At 40.9% G+C, this 20,000-nt stretch overlaps 1 protein-coding gene across 1 annotated transcript in view; it reads right to left on the reverse strand.

Annotated features, from left to right (window-relative positions):
- Positions 1-4: 4 nt before the first annotated feature.
- The window catches only part of LOC128693249 (metaxin-1), a 97,773-nt gene continuing 77,777 nt past the window's right edge, over positions 5-20,000 (reverse strand). The window contains exon 4 of the mRNA XM_070081611.1: positions 5-32. Coding sequence (XP_069937712.1) covers positions 5-32 — 28 coding nt within the window. The remainder of the gene's footprint in view (positions 33-20,000) is intronic.

Below are 20,000 nucleotides of genomic sequence, written 5' to 3' on the forward strand. Positions count from 1 at the left end.
AACATCATAGTAGCTCTTTTGGTTCAACCCACCTAAAATAAAAAATGAAATCCAACATTACTTTGGTTCAGTTTTTAAATCATGAAAATTAATTTTTTTATGCACACACACACACTCGTCTCTCTAAGTAAATTCTACCGTAATTAAAATGGTTTCTATAATGACTCCATTTTATTGGCACAGAAATTATGTATTCAAAGGTTAGCCCTTTCAGGTTTCCGATGTACTAGTACGCTTACGTGCCAGGGTTATTGACGTACTAGTACAAGTAAATTCCAGCGCCTTCAAATCTTGTGGGAAAAGGCTGGTAGGCCTAGATGTGAGAGAATGGGTGTGTGGTGGGGTGTTTCTTGGTAGAAAAATCTGGGACCCAGTGGCGCATTGTGGGAACACCATTTTAGTAGACCTTGTTCACCATGCCTCGCGGCAAGAAACTCCTCACTCCTTTGTGAATTGGGACACTTTTTGTTTCCCAGTGACAGTTCTAATACAGATGGAAGTGCCAGTGAAGACGAGTTTCAAGGTTTTGATGAAGTTGTGACCGAAACTAATGACCATAATACCAGTAATAGCGAGGAAAACCCAGACGACCCTTAGCCTTCCACCTCTGCTGCTGGGCTGTCTTGTTCACATTCAGTTGTACCAGAGCGAAAGAGGAAACTCCTATTTTCCCATATCCCGGACTCAGATGTGAGCATTGGTGATGATAGTGATAGTGAACATGAACTACAAGCTCTTGAAAACACTTCCAGTAGCGATAGTGAAGTGGAATATTCTCCAGTGAAGCGTCAGTATATCATGACGATATATGCACTCTGGTAGTGTGCCATATGCTATTCCAAGAGAAAGGAGTACATCTCATGGCTGTACAACAAGAACAGATAGTGAAAATGAGGATGATAGTGTTGCAATTGGGATGGAAAATGTGCATGGTGGTGGTAGTGGTGGTGCCGGCCATGAGGCACCAGCAGTGGGCCATGCTGCCACCCACGCTGCTGCCTCAGCTGATCTACAACAAGGCCACCACACCAGCCTCCACAACCACAATCTCCACAACCACAAACTCCCACAACCACCTGTCAATATCCAGCACCCACCAGCAGACCACACCTGGGATTGGCAGGAAGCTGGCAATTTTGTTCCCAATCCCCATCAGTTTGATGAAAGTCAAAGTGGAATACGGCCATCTTGTACACTTAGGAACAATGCCACTGGACTAGAATGTTTCGAGTTATTCTCTGACGAACCCCTGATGGAAATTATTGTCAGAGAAAGCAACACATACTTCGACCATACCATGGCAAACACAGCACTTTCACCAAAATCACGTCACACCAGTGGAAGGAGACAACTGTTGCTAAGATGTATCTTTTCTTTGCCACAATAATGCTTATGCCACATGTGTATAAGCACAGTGTCAGATCATACTGGTCAACAGACCACCTGATTATAACCCCAGGATTCAGTGAAATAATGTGAGTGAATCGATTTGTGCTATTACGTATGCTTCACTTCTCAGGCCTGACAGAAATGACAGATTATATAAGATTAGGAATGTGTTTGTGTACCTGAAAGAGAAATTCAATATGCATTTTTATCCCTTCAGGAAGCTTGTTATTGATGAGTCTTTGATTCTGTTCAAAGGAAGACTGTCATTCAAGCAGTATATACCAAGCAAGAGGAAAGCGCTTTGGTATAAAGTTATTTGTGCTTTGTGTTTGTTACAGTGGTATTATATTGGATATTATTCTGTATACTGGAACTTATACATTGCAAAATACCAGGAAGTTATTGCCATCTCTGGTGATGTGGTTAAAACAATGATGGAACCGCATCTTGGTAAGGAGCATATATTATATACTGATAACTGGTACACATGACAGATGTGTGTGGCACAGTGCGTGCAAATTATAAGCATATGCCCAGGTTTGGCGCTGGCACTCGTAGAGGTGAGGTGCAGGTGTTTGCTGCCAATGACATCATGACATTTCGGTGGCATGATAAATGAGATGTCACACTGTTGTCATCAGTTCACCCTAATGAAATGACAGACACTGGCAGGCAGCATAGAGAAAGTAATGAACCCATTCTAAAACCTGCAGCTGTGTTCAGTGGACAAATGTGACATGCAGATTGGGTTTGCTGATTGTGTTCGCAAGAGTTATAAGTGGTAAATGAAACTCTTTTTCCATCTTCTGGACATTTCCATGCTCAACACTTATAATATATATAAGATGAGGACCAGAAACAAACCACCATATGGCAAATTCTGAATTTTGTTTGCCTGTCATCAGACAAATAGTATTCAAGTACCAAGGAACAACACCTGCAATAGAAAACCGCCCATGAAATTTTCAACAACTACCTTCTCTCTGAAGCATGGTGATCACTTCCTAATACAACTGCCTGCTACTACTTTCAAGAAAAAGGCTCAGAAGAGGTGTTACATCTGTGAACATACAAAAAAACGCCCACAACAATGCAGAGACACTCGTTTTATGTGTGAGGAGTGTAAAACAGCACTGTGCATGAAACCATGTTTCAAAGACTTCCACAAGCTGCAGAACTTCTAGAAACATATTCTGTGACTGTATATGTGTATATAAAATATAGAAAAATAGTAATAAACAACATTTTACATCGTTTTTTTGTGTAAACAAGTTTTGTAAACAATGTAGTGACAACAGTGTTTATGCAGTTATTGTGTAGTAAATAAAGAGAAAAAACTTTCAAAATGTGCTTATATTGGTCTCACAGGCCATAAAAGTTACTTGAAAAAAAAAAAATAATAGAAAAAAGTACAAAAAAAGAAAATACGAAAATACTTGGTGACTGGCAGTCGGCGATGATGCCACATGCGACTCATTTTCTGTCTACTTTACGTCTCCATATCTCAGTAAGTATTGATGGCAAAAATTTTTTTTTTAGCCTATAATTTTTAGAAAAAAAAATGAATCTTTTCAAAAGAAACTTTTTTTTTTTTTAAATTTCTCGACCCTGAGAACGAGTCTGGGAGAGGGCCTGTCGACCCCAAAAGGGTTAATCCACCCTGCCATTGGTGTTCCTTGGCATATTTCCAGTAAATGATATTTAGATTTCATATTCCTGATAAAGTTGTATTTACAGTATTCTGAGCACCTCTGCAAAAACAGTGATAATGTGTGAGTGAGGTGAAAGTGTTGAATGATGATGAAAGTATTTTCCGTTTGTGGATTTTCTTTCTCTTTGGGTCACCCTGCCTCGGTGGGAGATGGCCAACTTTAAAAAAAAAAAAAAAAAAAAAAAAAAAAAAAAAAAAAAAAAAAAAATTTAACCCTTACAGTGTTGGTCCCGTAGTACAACGCCATGAGCTCAGCTCACTCAGATTAACTGTGAGCAGTAAATTTGGCACTAGATATGAGAGAATGGGTCTACAGTGGACCTTCTGTCTTCATTACCCTCTGATTTCGTGATTTCCGGTTATCACCAACTTTTTTCGTCAAAATATAGTCTCTGTTTTCGTTAATTCCCTCTGGTATCATCGGTCGTACGGAACACGTCCGAGTGCCCGTGTGCACAGATTAGGAGGGAGGCCCAATGATGGTACGAAAACAACACAGCATCAAAAGTCAAGTCTGACCCAAAACTGCTGTATAGCCACACTAGGAGGAAGACAACAGTCAAAGACCATGTGATCAGGCTGAGGAAAGAAGGTGGAGAACTCACAAGAAATGATCAAGAGGTATGTGAGGAGCTCAACACGAGATTCAAGGAAGTATTCACAGAAGAGATAGGAAGGGCTCTGGGAAGACGGCACAGAGGGGAACACCAACAGGGACTGTACCAACAAGTGTTGGGTGACATACACACAACTGAGGAGGAGGTGCAGAAGCTGCTAAGTGACCTTGACACCTCAAAGATTACGTGACTGGACAACATCTCCCCATGGGTCCTTGGAGAAGGAGCAGAGATGCTGTGTCCCACAAACCACAATCTTCAACACATCCCTTGAAACTGGGCAACTACCTGATGTATGGAAGACAGCAAATGTAGTTCTTATTTTTAATCCTTTCAGGGTTGGTGTCGTACTAGTATGGCTTGCGCGCCAGGGTTGGTGCCATACTAGTATGGCCTGCATGCCAGGATTGGTGCCATACTAGTACGCTTAAATTCTAGCGGCTTCAAATTAAGCGGGAAACAGCTGGTAGGCCTAGATGTGAGAGAATGGATGTGAGCGGTCGGTGTGCGCAGTAGAAAAAATTCTGGGACCCAGTGGCACATTGTGGGAACGCCATTTTAGTAGACCTTGTTCATCATGCCTCGCGGTAAGAAGCTCCTCACTCCTTGGTGAACTGGGACACTTTTGTTCCCCAGTGACAGTTCTAATACAGATGGAAGTGCCAGTGAAGATGAGTTTCAAGGTTTTGATGAACTTGTGACCAAAACTAATGACCATAATACCGGTAATAGTGAGGAAAACCCAGACGACCCTCAGCCTTCCACCTCTGGTGCTGGGCCGTCTTGTTCACGTTCAGTTGTACCAGAATCGAAGAGGAAACTCCTATTTTTCCCAAATCCTGAACTCAGATGTGAGCATTGGCGATGATAGTGATAGTGAATATGAACTACAAGCTCTTGAAAAAATTCCAGTAGTGATAGTGAAGTGGAATATTCTGCAGTGAAGCGTCAGTATATACAACGATATATGCGCTCTGGTAGTATGCCATATGCTATTCCAAGGGGAAGGAGTACATCTCGGAGTACATCCCGTGGCTGTACAACAGGAACAGACAGTGAAAATGAAGATGATAATGTTGCAATTGGGATGGAAAATGTGCATGGTGGTGGTAGTGGTGGTGCCGGCCATGAGGGAACATAGAAACAAGGGGTCACAATTGGAAGCTGAAGACTCAGATGAGTCACAGGGATGTTAGGAAGTATTTCTTCAGTCATAGAGTCATCAGGAAGTGGAATAGCCTAGCAAGTGAGGTAGTGGAGGCAGGAACCATACATAGCTTTTAGGCGAGGTATGACAAAGCTCAGGGAGCATAGAGAGGACCTAGTAGCGATCAGTGATGAGGCGGGGCCAGGAGCTGAGTCTCGACCCTTGCAACCACAATTAGGTGAGTACACGCATTCTGAGTCAGTGTGGCATTGTTTCTTGGCGAGTGAACATTACCCTGCAAGGTCATGCGAAACATTTCATAAAAATCCATTTTTTTGCACTTGTTTAATGTGTGTCACTGCTAAATAAGCCACCATGGGCTCAAACAAAGCTCCTAGTGCCAGCCCTTCGATAAAGAAGGCAAGAAACATGATAGAATTCAAGAAAGAACACACCAGCCAGGGTACTTCCTCACATATCAGATAGGGTATTTCCCCACACACACCAACCAGGGTACTTCCCCACACACACCAGCCAGGGCACTTCCCCACACACGCCAGGCAGGGTACTTCCCCACACACACCAGCCAGGGTACTTCCCCACACACATCAGTCAGGGTACTTCCCCACACACACCAGCCAGGGTACTTCCCCATGTACACCAGACAGGGTACTTCCCCACACACCAGACAGGGTACTTCCCCACACACACCAGCCAGGGTACTTCCCCACACACACACATACCAGCCAGGGTACTTCCCCACACACACACATACCAGCCAGGGTACTTCCCCACACACACCAGCCAGGGCACTTCCCCACACACCAACCAGGTTACTTTCACACACACCCCAGCCAAGGCATTTCCCTACACACCAACCAGGGTACTTCCCCACACACACCTGACAACCCTACACCTGTTGTGGAATGTATTGTGGCTTTGGGGAAGTCTCCCCTCCTCCCCGTCTTCGATGCACCAACAAGAGTCTTCAATAAAGGAAAGTGTGATGTTAAATGTTCATTTATACATTTTATTAGTGCTTTATATTTATTTGTCACTGTTTTCTGTATGTAAATCTATGTTTAATCTCTAAAAAAAGTATTTTTTGTTAATATTTTTGGGTGTCTGGAATGGATTAACTGGATTTACATTATTTCTTGAGGGGAAAATTATTTCGGTTTTCGTGATTTTCAGGTTTCGTCGGACTCTCTGGAATGGATTAATCATGAAAACAGAGGGTCCACTGTATGTGATAATTGTGCACCATGTAAAAAAATCCTCCAGCAAACAGTGTATGAGAAAAAACTGCAACAGTGCTTTTAGTTTAAAACAGCGACTTTGTTTTTATATAGTTTTTATGATTGTATTCTCTGTTTCTTAGCCTCATTTGATAGAATGGAATATATATTACAGAAATAGGAAATAAAGATGATTCTGATCAATTTCAGACTAAAAGTAGCTTGAAATTGAGCTCAAAGTAGTGGAAACGTTCTATTTTTACCGATATTCCAGAGCACAAAAGTGATGTCACTTGTCCAATATGCATCCAGCTTGCCAGTCTAATATACATTTAGGAATGTATTGACATTATCTATACAATTACAAAAATGCAGTAGTCTGCATAACAGTAAATCTTGTGTTTTTTGTGTGAAGAGAAATTCAAAATGAAAAACAAGTGTAATATAAGAGGGGCTTGGAGACATGACTAAATAACAGAGGAAATGTTTTTTTGGTGCCAGGAATGCCTACATTGTTTATTCTGGACCGTATTTTTAAATTGGCAATTTTGAATATTGTGTGAAATTGGCCAAATTACCGATGTCTGATCACTTTACTGGGTACTCAAAATGGGTAAATGGATGGTTTCTTGTACTCAGAAGATAGAATAGAAGGAATACTAGTAAAATAGTTATGAATTTGGTAGACTGGAACAATGGAATTGGCCAAAAATAGGGCACAAACTGAGGATAATCCCTGATGCGTAAATATTGCCAAGTCTGCTGACTTTGCAAGAGTGTAATTCCAAAAATTTTCCATCAAACTTTGTACTTTTGGTTTTATTACCTTCAGAAAATGATTACCATTTCATAAGACACCAACCATCTCTCACCGAGGCAAGGTGACCCAGAAAAGAAGAAACAAAAGTTTTTCTTTTTACAACTAGTAATATATAGTGGAACCTCTGCTTACGAATTTAATCTGTTTCGTGACCTTGTTCGTATCCTGATTTGTTCGTATGCTGAGTTAATTTTCTTCATTTAAATTAATTGAAATGCCATTAATTTGTTCCAGGGGAATTCCTGCTGTCAGGAGGCTTGATAAAATAGTACCTCAATATGATACTAATACAGTGGTCCCTAATTTTTTGTAACTAATCCATTCCAGAAAGTGCGACTATTATCAAAATCGATGATTTGCGAAACCATTTTCCCCATAAGAAATAATGCAAATCAAATTAATTCGTTCCAGAAACCCAGATGTATCAACAAAAAATTTTTTTTTTACCTTAAGATAGATTTACATGCACAAAAGAATGAACATTCAACATGACAGTTACCTTTACTGAAGGCTGTTGTTGATGGAGGATGGAAGACAGGGAGGAGGAGAGAGGGAAGAGAGGTTATTGTTTGGAAGGGGAATCCCCCTCCATAAGACTTGACTGACTTGCTGAGTAACTTGACTGACTTATGTTCACACAGTTTATTGCCGCGTGCCTCATTGTGCTCCATGTTTTCTCATGTTTTCACGGTCTCTCTTATGTGCTAGAACTTTAATTTGTGCCAGCAATCTTATACGATACATCCCTCTAGCGCTTGGAACCAATCTTGGGGAGAAAATAGTATATATTGAGTCAAAAAAGGAGGATTAGTGTGCAATACCTAGCAGAGCATACTCCCAGAGGGAAATCATAGGCCTAGCATGCCATGAGCAAAATAATAATAATAGAACTTTTCCTTGTAGAGGAAAGAGTCTCCCTGATAATATTGTGTATACATAGTGCTATAGTGAATACCACAGTGGCACAGTAGTATACAGATAATAAATGTTTAAGTGTCATTTAAAACAGGTGTAATTGTAACTGAAGTGACAGGCTTAAAGAGGCAGGTGCCAGTCGCAAGAAACTTACCACACAGGTCAGCTGTTTTAATAATCTTCCTTGCCTGCTAGTGCACCTCGCATATAATCAAGTGACACCAGTGTGGAAATTTTTTTTCTTCTAAATTATGATAAGTTGCAAAATCCTGAGAAAATACAAAAAGTGTACAGTTATGTAAAAAAAAAAAAATACGATATCAGTGAAGGTTTACAAAAAGACCAATAATCATCCAGAAACCTTACCACAGTGCTGTAGTAGCGACTAACCAGTAATATAATGGTACTTAGTGGAGTGAAGCGACCATCATTAGTTTTTTCTTCATTCTTGAAATACTAGACATATACAGTGGAAATTCATATAACCTGTAGTTACCAGCGGTCGCAATATACACAACGAAAAGCAAATATTACTCCAGAAAAAGCGACTTTCCTCCAATAATCTACACCAGCCAACTATTGTAATAACATAGCATTTGTTGTGGTGGAGACGGAAAAAATCTAGAAAAGCTAAATACAGTGATCTATAAACCTTCAGGCTGTAAATAATGGTTGAGGCTCGACCGTTTGTCATTGTAGGAGCTGCCAGCAATCTCCGGTTCTCCAACACCCAAGTTATACTTTTGTTTCAATCTAATCACAGATTACCTGGAGTTTACCTGGAGAGAGTTCCAGGGGGCAGTGCCCCCGTGGCCCGGTCTGTGACCAGGCCTCCTGGTGGATCAGAGCCTGATCAACCAGGCTGTTACTGCTGGCTGCACGCAAACCAACGTACGAGCCACAGCCCGGCTGGTCAGGAACCGACTTTAGGTGCATGTCCAGTGCCAGCTTGAAGACTGCCAGGGGTCTCTTCGTAATCCCCCTTATGTGTGCTGAGAGGCAGCTGAACAGTCTCGGGCCACTGACACTTATTGTATGGTCTCTTAACGTGCTAGTGACACCCCTGCTTTTCATTGGGGGGATGTTGCATCGTCTGCCAAGTCTTTTGCTTTCGTAGTGAGTGATTTTCGTGTGCAAGTTCAGTACTAGTTCCTCTAGGATTTTCCAGGTGTATATAATCATGTATCTCTCCCACCTGCGTTCCAGGGAATACAGGTTCAGGAACCTCAAGCGCTCCCAGTAATTGAGGTGTTTTATCTCCGTTATGTGCGCCGTGAAGGTTCTCTGTACATTTTCTAGGTCAGCAATTTCACCTGCCTTGAAAGGTGCTGTTAGTGTGCAGCAATATTCCAGCCTAGATAGAACAAGTGACCTGAAGAGTGTCATCATGGGCTTGGCCTCCCTAGTTTTGAAGGTTCTCATTATCCATCCTGTCATTTTTCTAGCAAATGAAATTGATACAATGTTATGGTCCTTGAAGGTGAGATCCTCCGACATGATCACTCCCAGGTCTTTGACGTTGGTGTTTTGCTCTATTTTGTGGCCAGAATTTGTTTTGTACTCTGATGAAGATTTAATTTCCTCATGTTTACCATATCTGAGTAATTGAAATTTCTCATCGTTGAACTTCATATTGTTTTCTGCAGCCCACTGAAAGATTTGGTTGATGTCCGCCTAGAGCCTTGCAGTGTCTGCAATGGAAGACACTGTCATGCAGATTCGGGTGTCATCTGCAAAGGAAGACACGGTGCTGTGGCTGACATCCTTGTCTATGTCAGATATGAGGATGAGGAACAAGATGGGAGCGAGTACTGTGCCTTGTGGAACAGAGCTTTTCACTGTAGCTGCCTCGGACTTTACTCTGTTGACTACTACTCTCTGTGTTCTGTTAGTGAGGAAATTATAGATCCATCGACCGACTTTTCCTGTTATTCCTTTAGCACGCATTTTGTGCGTTATTATGCCATGGTCACACTTGTCGAAGGCTTTTGCAAAGTCTGTATATATTACATCTGCATTCTTTTTGTCTTCTAGTGCATCTAGGACCTTGTCGTAGTGATCCAATAGTTGAGACAGACAGGAGCGACCTGTTCTAAACCCATGTTGCCCTGGGTTGTGTAACTAATGGGTTTCTAGATGGGTGGTGATCTTGCTTCTTAGGACCCTTTCAGAGATTTTTATGATATGGGATGTTAGTGCTATCGGTCTGTAGTTCTTTGCTGTTGGAAAAACTCGGTTTAATAATTTCCAGTATTCCTTCATGTGTTAGCCCAAATCACCGACCAGATGTGTTTTAAATAAGTGATCCACTGATCAGATCTAACTGGTTCCGAACCCTTGACCGGTTTCAAGTGGATTCGTTAGACAATAAAGCAGACTATAAACAGACGGGGTTTTAGGTGCCCTTATAAAACACAATCGATAACTATAAAGCAGAAATGTAGAACGGTAAGCTTGTCCTAATATACAAGCACAGTTAGAAATAGAAATACAAATAGCCAGATCTTCACTTTAAGGAGGTTATTAGAATTTTCAAGGGGTTGCTAGAAGAATTACAGTAAATCAACCATTGAAATCACATTATAAAATTCCGTGTAGTCTGCAGTAAATCAAACGGGCTTCCAAATGGATTACATGCCACTTTTGTGAAAATTGGTGTCACGCCCCTTGTGCAGATATCCAAGAATTATCTACAAGCAGTATTAAATCAGGGAAGTGTTTTTGGGTATGCCCAAATGAGATCAATCTGTGGACTAAAATCACATTGGTATTAAAAGAGGATAACATCAAAGCAGCCTTCATAGAAAACCTGGAAGCATTCTATAACAGATGGGAAAATAAAAAGTCTGGGCTGAATGGTGTCGCCCTTGGTGCTGGCCATGTAGTCAGAAACTGTAAGGCTGGAGGTGCTGCCCTGGTAGACAGTAAATGTGGAGCTGGAAGTGCTGTCCTGGTAGACAGTAATGGTGAGGCTGGAGGTGCTGTCCTGGTAGACAGTAACTGTGGGGCTGGAAGTGCTGTCCTGGTAGACAGTAATGGTGAGGCTGGAGGTGCTGTCCAGGTAGACAGTAAATGTATGGATGAGGGAATGCATATAAATAGCCTCGAGGGAGGCAAGAGCTGTTGTGGGGAAACAAGTGTAGTCAAGGACAAGATAAAACCAATATTACAAACTAGTAATACCACAGGAGATAGCAAGCATGGGGACTCCACTAGCAATAGTGAGGACATACAGTGGAACCTCAACTTGCGAGCATGTCCACGTGCGAGTTTTTCCAAATACGAGCAGTCGATGGGTCGATTTTTTGCTTCCAAACGCGAGCAAAATTTCCACAAGCGAGCAGACCTCAAGGCAGGTTCCTTGACACTGGTGAGGGGCTCTTGCTCTTGATCTCGGGAATTGTATCTCATTTGTTTGTTGGACTATCTTATTGAAACTTGGGCAATGTATGATGGAAAGATGCTTCTTAACGTACACCAAAAATGAAAGAAATCTAAGCATAAATAATGGAGTTCACTTCTCAGCAATTAGCCACCCCTTAGTGGTAATTTCGAATGGTTTTTATGGTTGTATTCTCGTTTTTTTTGGTCTCATTTAATAGAATGAAAGATATATTATAGAAATAGATATGATTTTGATTGCTTTCATGATGAAAAGTGCCTTGAAATTGAGCTCAACCTAGGAGAAATGATCCATTGCTTGGCTGTTTCATTGTAAACAAATGACGTCACTGTCCATTCCAATATGCAGTCGTGAATGGGTTGACATATTTATACAATTATTGCAATAAGGAATAACAGTAAATCTTATATTTTTTGTGTGAATAAAAATTACAAATAATTTATATAATAATAATAATAATAACAATAATAATATGAATAATAACAATACGTATAATAATAATAATAATAGTATAATACAATAATAATAATACATGTATAATAATAATATAATATGTATAATAATAATAATACATATATAATAATAATGTACTACATATAATAATTATAATAATAGACGGCTTCAAAAGGCCGTCACTAGATGGCAGTGTTTACCACAACAAAGAGGGAGCGGTTGTGGCCGCCTCCACTTGTTACATAATGACATATTTTACTCATTCTAGAGTATATATCATGTTTCTATGTTATTCATATTGTTTGTTATGTCATACTAGATGAACTGTGATAGATAAATAAACCGTATAGATGATATTAGCGAAATTATTCATGAAGTATTTTGCTCGGTGTCCTGACAAACTCTCGTCCACTGCCGACACCACCCATACCACTACATGAATGACATATTCATTTTAGAGTATATATCAGGTTTCTATGTTATTTACATTGTTTATTATGTCATGTTAGATGAAGTGAGATGAATAAATAAGCATTAGAGTTGATATTAGCGAAATTATTGAAGTACAGAATTCCACTGGAATGGATTAATTGCATTTCAATTAATTTGAATGAGGAAAATTGACTCTGCAAACGAGCAAATCCAGTTGCGAGCAAGGTCATGGAATGGATTAAACTTGCAAGTAGAGGTTCCACTGTATTACCAGAAACAACTGGTGAGAGCTCCATAGTTAGTACTAGTGAGGATAGGAATACGACAGGAAAATATGCACCAACAGGGAATACAGTCACAAAAACCCAAGGCAAACAGAAACCAAGCCTGTGCACATATTATGCACTTGGTATTTGCAGGCATGGGAAATCTGGAAAAACAGATGGGACGTGCAACTTTGACCACCCTAGAAAATGCTGTGCCCATATGACAACAGGAAAATGCAAACCCCCTTCCTGTAAGCTTTTTCACCCTGAAATGTGTCCCTCTTCAGTACAGGAAAGACAGTGCTATAACTTAAATTGCCAGGCACACCATCTAAAGGGGACAAAAAGGATACAAAACATCCAGGCCATGGGAAAACCTGGGTAGCCACAGCCACTCAAGAGGGAGAGGTTTTTTAGTGCCAGGAAGAAAAAAAACTAGCAGGAAATGGCAGAAATTGTACACCAAATCTAGTCATTTCTGGAGTGGAACCACAGTCGATGGCCTCCACTCCAAACCAAAAGATACAGATATTAGTGCCCGAAAAAAAAGTCCCCCCCCCCCAGTACCACCAGTCCGACGACATTCTTCTTTGCAAATATACAGGGTCTAAAGCCAGCGACGAACAACAAAATACATTGGACCCCCGCATAACGATCACCTCCGAATGCGACCAATTATGTAAGTGTATTTATGTAAGTGCGTTTGTACGTGTGTGTTTGGGGGTCTGAAATGGACTAATCTACTTCACAATATTCATTATGGGAACAAATTCGGTCAGTACTGGCACCTGAACATACTTCTGGAGTGAAAAATTATCGTTAACCGGGGGTCCACTGTACCTTTCATCCATGGACTGCTTGCAGAGACAAATGCAATGTTTGCAGCTTTCACAGAGACCCACATAAAGGATCACTTGGACAATGAAATATGGATCCCAGGTTACAACCTATACAGATGCGACAGAGTGAACAGGCAAAAGGGGAAGGGGGTAGGCCTGTATATCGCAGAGTCACTTGTTTGCACAGAACTGCTTAATGCCTCAAATGATGTAGTGGAAGTTTTAGCAGTAAAGATCGAGAACCAAAACCTAGTCATTGTGATAGTCTACAAGCCTCCGGATGCAACATCCCAGCAATTCCAGGAACAGCTGTCAAAAATTGACCACTGTCTGGGAAATCTTCCAGCTCCTGCCCCCAACATCTTGCCCCTGGGGGACTTCAACTTGAGGCACCTAAAATGGAGGAATATAGCAAATAATGTTGTTGCAGTGATAACACAGGGAGGTAGCTCTGACGAGAACTCACACACACATGAGCTTTAAAATCTCTGCACAAAACTCAACTTAAACCAGCAAATAATAGAGCCTACTAGACTGGAGAATATACTGGACCTCATCTTCACTAACAATGATGATCTAATATGAAATGTCATCATATCAAAAACAATATACTCAGATCACAACATAATCGAGGTTCAGACATACATGCGTGGAGCCCCAGACCAACAAAATGAGATCAGTCACGAGGGAGCCTTCAACAAATTCAACTTCAATAACAAGAACATAAAGTGGGACCAAGTAAACCAAATTCTAAATGATATAAGCTGGAAAAATAGACTAAGCAATAAAGACCTCAACTTATGCCTAGAACAGAGTAACTCTGTGGCACTCGATGTATGCTCAAGGCTTATTCCTTAAAGAAAAAGGAGGAGTAGATGTAAAATAGAAAGAGACAGGCGCTCCCTTTACAGGCGACAGAAAAGAAAAACAGAGTGGCTAAAAGAGGCCAATACATCTGAAATGTGTAGGGAGTCACTGGTCAGAGAAATAGCAAACATCAAACTAGAGCTAAAGGAATATTATAGGAATCAGGAATTGCAGGAAGAACTAAAAGCCATAAATGAAATCGAAAGAAACCCCAAGTATTCCTTTTCTGTCTGATACAAAGTAGAAAGGCGTAAGGAGAGGAGGAGTATGAGGTAATCAGTCCCTCAGCCTGGAGTCGATGTGTTCAGTCCATCAATCTTATGCCAAATCAAAGTTGAGAACAACATCCAGTATTGGGCCCCTACTTAAACAAGATGGGTCCTACACAGATGACAACAAGGAAATGAGTGAGCTACTCAAGTCCCAATATGACTCAGTTTTTAGCAAGCCGCTAACCAGACTGAGAGTCAAAGACCTAAATGAATTTTTTATGAGAGAGCCACAGAAATTGGTAAACACAAGCCTATCTGATGTTATCCTGATGCCAAATGACTTCGAACAGGCGATAAATGACATGCCCATTGTGGCATGCAAAGAGTACGTAATCACAGGCTATCTCCCCCAACCAGCGAACCAGGTGACTGAGGGTTGATGATGGGGCCCCGTTGTTCAACCAGTAACCAGGTTCCAGCCAATAAGATGGTTTTGGCAATAGCAGAGGTTATGTGGGTACCGCTCTCCTGTCTGCCCTTGTCATTCCCATTCTAGAGCTGGTTGAAGCACGGTCTGCTCTCTAGTGGCTTCTATTCTGCCTTGGTTACCGTGGAGTGCACTAATACCTATCACTGTACATAGTGTACATACTTCTGTTCTAAATTGGTGAAGAATAATATAAGTCAAAACTTTTCTGCTGTGTTTATTTTGCTCCCTTTACACCCAGGATAACAGGCCATTTGAAATCCTGGGTTGTAATACCCTTGCACTCTGCCCCAGGGCCAGACTCATGGAACTCCATGTTCATCAAGAACTGCAAGAAGCCCCTATCATGTGCTTTTACCATCCTATGGAGAGGGAGCATGGACACAGGGGTTGTCCCACAGCTACTAAAAATAAGAGATATAGCCCCACTCCACAATGGGGGCAGTAAAGCAATAGCAAAGAACTACAGACCGATAGCACTAACATCCCATATCATAAAAATCTTTGAAAGGGTCCTAAGAAGCAAGATCGCCACTCATCTAGATACCCATCAATTACACAACCCAGGGCAACATGGGTTAAGAGCAGGTTGCTCCTGTCTGTACCAACTACTGGGTCACTACAGCAAGGTCCTAGATGCACTAGAAGACAAAAAGATTGCAGATATAATATATACAGACTTTGCAAAAGCCTTCAACAAGTGTGACCATGGCGTAATAGCGCACAAAATGAGTGCCAGAGGAATAACAGGAAAAGTTGGTAGATTGATCTATAATTTCCTCACAAACAGAATACAAAGAGTAGTAGTCAACAGAGTAAAGTCTGAGGCAGCTACGATGAAAAGCTCTGTTCCACAAGGCACAGTACTCGCTCCCATCTTGTTCCTCATCCTCATATCTAACATAGACAAGGATGTCAGCCACAGCACCGTGTCTTCCTTTGCAGATGACACCCGAATCTGCATGACAGTGTCTTCCATTGCAGACACTGCAAGGCTCCAGGCGGACATCAACCAAATCTTTCAATGGGCTGCAGAAAACAACATAAAGTTCAACGATGAGAAATTTCAATTACTCTGATATGGCAAACATGAGGAAATTAAAGCTTCATCAGAGTACAAAACAAATTCGGGCCACAAAATAGAGCGAAAAACCAACGTCAAAGACCTGGGAGGGATCATGTCGGTGGATCTCACCTTCAAGGACCATAACGTTGTATCAGTCACATCTCCTAGAAAAATGACAGGATGGATAATGAGAACCTTCAAAACTAGGGATGCCAAGCCCATGATGACACTCTTCAGGTCACTTGTTTTATCTAAGCTGGAATATTGCTATACACTAACAGCACCTTTTAAGGCAGGTGAAATTGCTGACCTAGAAAATGTACAGAGAACCTTCACAGTGCGCATAACGGAGATAAAACACCTCAATTACTAGGAGCGCTTGAAGTTCCTGAACCTGTATTCCCTGGAACACAGGCGGGAGAGATACATGATTATATACACCTGGAAAATCCTAGAGGGAATAGTACTGAACCTGCACACGAAAATCACTCACAATGAAAGTAAAAGACTCGGCAGATGATGCAACATCCCCCCAATGAAAAGCAGGGGTGTCACTAGCATGTAAGGAGACAACACAATAAGTGTCAGGGGCCCGAGACTGTTCATCTGTCTTCCGGCATACATAAGGGGGATTACCAATAGACCCCTGGCTGTCTTCAAGCTGGCACTGGACAAGCACCTAAAGTCGGCACCTGACCAGCCGGGCTGTGGCTCGTACGCTGGATTGCGTGCAGCCAGCAGTAACAGCCTGGTTGATCAGGCTCTGATACACCATGAGGCCTGCTCACAGACCGGGCCACGGGGGCGTTGACCCCCGGAACTCTCTCCAGGTAAACTTACTGAGTGACTTGACTGACTTACTGAATGACTTGACTGACTTACTGAATGACCTGACTAACTGGGTGACTTGACTGACTTACTGAATGACCTGACTGACTGACTTACTGAATGACTTGAATGACTTACTGAGTGACTTGATTGACTTACTGAGTGACTTGACTGTAATAATATTATATTATTATTGTAATAAAGTTGGTAGAATTACTGACAATATGTAAAGTAAAAGGACACAAGTGCAACTAATGTGACATTTATTGTGGCAACGTTTCGCTCTCCAGGAGCTTTATCAAGCCATTACAAACAATACATGAACACAGAGGGTATATATATAGGCTCAGAGTGAGGCGCAATACTAGTGGTAGTAGTAGTAGTAGTAGTAGTAGTGACAAAAGTTGTAGCAGTAGCAGCAATACAATACGGTAGAGCAATTAATTCGTACATGAGTAAAAGGATATAAAAGCTATTACTTGGGTAACATAAAAATAGGTTGGAACAGGCTGCCTCTATCCAGTCTATATTTGCCCAACCTATTTTTATGTTACCCAAGTAATAGCTTTTATATCCTTTTACTTATGTACGAATTAATTGCTCTACCATATTATATTACTACTACTACTACTACAACTTTGTCACTACTACTACTACTACTACTACCACCACTAGTATTGCACCTCACTCTGAGCCTATATATACCCTCTGTGTCCATGTATTGTCTGTAATGGCTTGATAAAGCTCCTGGAGAGCGAAACGTTGCCACAATAAAATGTCACATTAGTTGTACTTGTGTCCTTTTACTTTATATATTATTATTATTGCTGAGAAGAAAAAGAGAATGAATTCCATGTAATTAAAGCATGAAATCATAGATAAACAAGCGAGGGGTCCAGGTTTTGGTTGAGGGAGAAGAGGGAGGGGAGGAGCTGGCTCGTAACTCAAATGTTGGCTCATAACTCAGAGCAAAACATCGAACCAGGGACAGCTCATATCTCATAAAACTCGTAAGTTGGGACACTCATAAGTCAAGGTTCCACTGTAATAGTGTCAGAACAAAAAGACTGGCTATGAAATCACAAGAACTATTATAAATTGTAATTATCAGAATATAAAAATTATATAAATTAAAATAAAAACGAGGAAAAAAGGTATATCGGGAACACTTCTGCAAGCGGCAGGACTCCATGTTGCCATCAGGTGAGCATCCAGCGCCAGCTTCACGGTCTTATATTCTTATATCTCGGTAAGTACTGGTCCCCATTTTTTTTTTTTGTCTTATAACACACAGAAAATTGCCCTCTTTAATTGAATTTTTTTTTTTTTATGGAAATAGAGAGCACATTTTTCTAAGTGTTATAGGATAAAAAAAATTAGGGTCAGTACTTACAGAGAAATGAGGCTGAGAAGTTGGCACTGGATGCTCACCTGACAGCAACCTCCAGTTTTACCCCTTGCAGAAGTGTTGCCAATATACCTTTTTTCTCTTTTTCATATTATTTTACAGTACAGTGGACCCCCGGTTAACGATATTTTTCCACTCCAGAAGTATGTTCAGGTGCCAGTACTGACCGAATTTGTTCCCATAAGAAATATTGTGAAGTAGATTAGTCCATTTCAGACCCCCAAACATACACGTACAAACGCACTTACATAAATACACTTACATAATTGGTCGCATTCGGAGGTAATCGTTATGCGGGGGTCCACTGTATATAATTTTTATGTTCTGATAATTACAATTTGTAGTAGTTCTTGTCATTTCATAACCAATCTTTGTTCTGACACTAGTATTAGGTACTGAAATTCTACTCAAATTGTCACAGACACACTGACAGGTGGACATTTACACCTGCCTTGGCCATTTACTATTGTCTTGGAATATATACAAAGTATTTGTATGTCCCAGCAATGTTTTGGATATGTGGGAGTATATAAGAAGAAGAAGGAAGAAGGAAGGAGGAGGAGGGGAGGAGGAGGAAGGAAGGAGGAGGAAGGAGGAGGAGGAAGAAGAGGGAAGGAGGAAGGAGGAGAAGGAAGAAGGAAAAAGGAGGAGGAAGAAGATGGAGGAGGAAGAAGAATAATGAGGAAGGAGGAAGGAGGAGGAGGAATAATAATATGTAATAATAATAATACGTAATAATATCATGTGGGGTTCGAACACGTGGATAGGGTAAAGTAATACTCACGTAGGCTGGTAGTACGTATAATTATAACGGTAGTATGGAAGAGCCAAACAGCCGTGACCTGCCTCCTTGCTCACTCTCGTCAGACTAACTAACCCCAGTACCCATATGTGAGGGGGGTGTTTGAATACTGCTGTGGTCAGCACAATATGAATACAGGCAGTGATTCACGCAGAGACGGTTGGTAGTGAGTCATCTACTGGTACACTGGTTACTGGTAACTGGTTACTGGTAACTGGTTACTACTACTGAGAGCTCGGCGACGCTAACGTATGTCGTCCCGACACACAACTAATACAAACTAGAGATGGCAGGTATACGGCTTGGGCTGATTCTATACAATGTCAAAGTACACAACAATTGAACATTATAACATACATAAGTAGAACATTGGAATGGAAGCTTACGTAACTGAAACTGTAATGCAATACAAGGTATAATATAGCACAACTCATCGAATGAAACTCAACGTTGGGATTACACAATAGAAGTGATAAAAAAAAATTTGATCGATCGATCCATATTCATGTGATCTACGGATTCTGAGGAAGGAATATATACAAAGAAAGAAGTGTTTAACAGAAAGGCAGATTCGGTGCACTCAAATCTAGACTGTTAACTCTCAGAATTTGGAGAGAACGTGAACACAAAAAAAAAAAAATTTCTTGAATACTGATAAGTTGATACTGGAATTATTCATCTATACAGGTTATTTACATTTAACCCCAACTCTGCTAGGGTAAGATTGACATATGCAGAATGAGTGTCATCTCTGGGAAGATCAAACTCTGTTGCATTGGCTAACTCATGCTGTATTTGAGGCAAATCTGAATTGGAAGTTACAAATGATACTTGAGGATTTCTCAATACCTGTCGTGTACGTAGGGAATAACGACATTCAGGTTGATCGTCTGACTGAGTATCAGAGGAAGAGAGTACAGGATCAGGAAGATTGTCAGAGTCTGTCACATTAGTCTGGGTTGGAACATCATTATCATCACATACTAACTTCATATGATCTAAATGCGATTCTTTATACTGACCAGTACTAATCTCTCTAACCTTATACTTATTACAGACAGAGAGTAGCATAAAAAAAAACACAGATAAAAAAATATGAG

This window comes from Cherax quadricarinatus, chromosome 6 (genome assembly GCF_038502225.1).
Source record: "Cherax quadricarinatus isolate ZL_2023a chromosome 6, ASM3850222v1, whole genome shotgun sequence".
Taxonomy (NCBI): Eukaryota; Metazoa; Arthropoda; class Malacostraca; order Decapoda; family Parastacidae; genus Cherax; species Cherax quadricarinatus.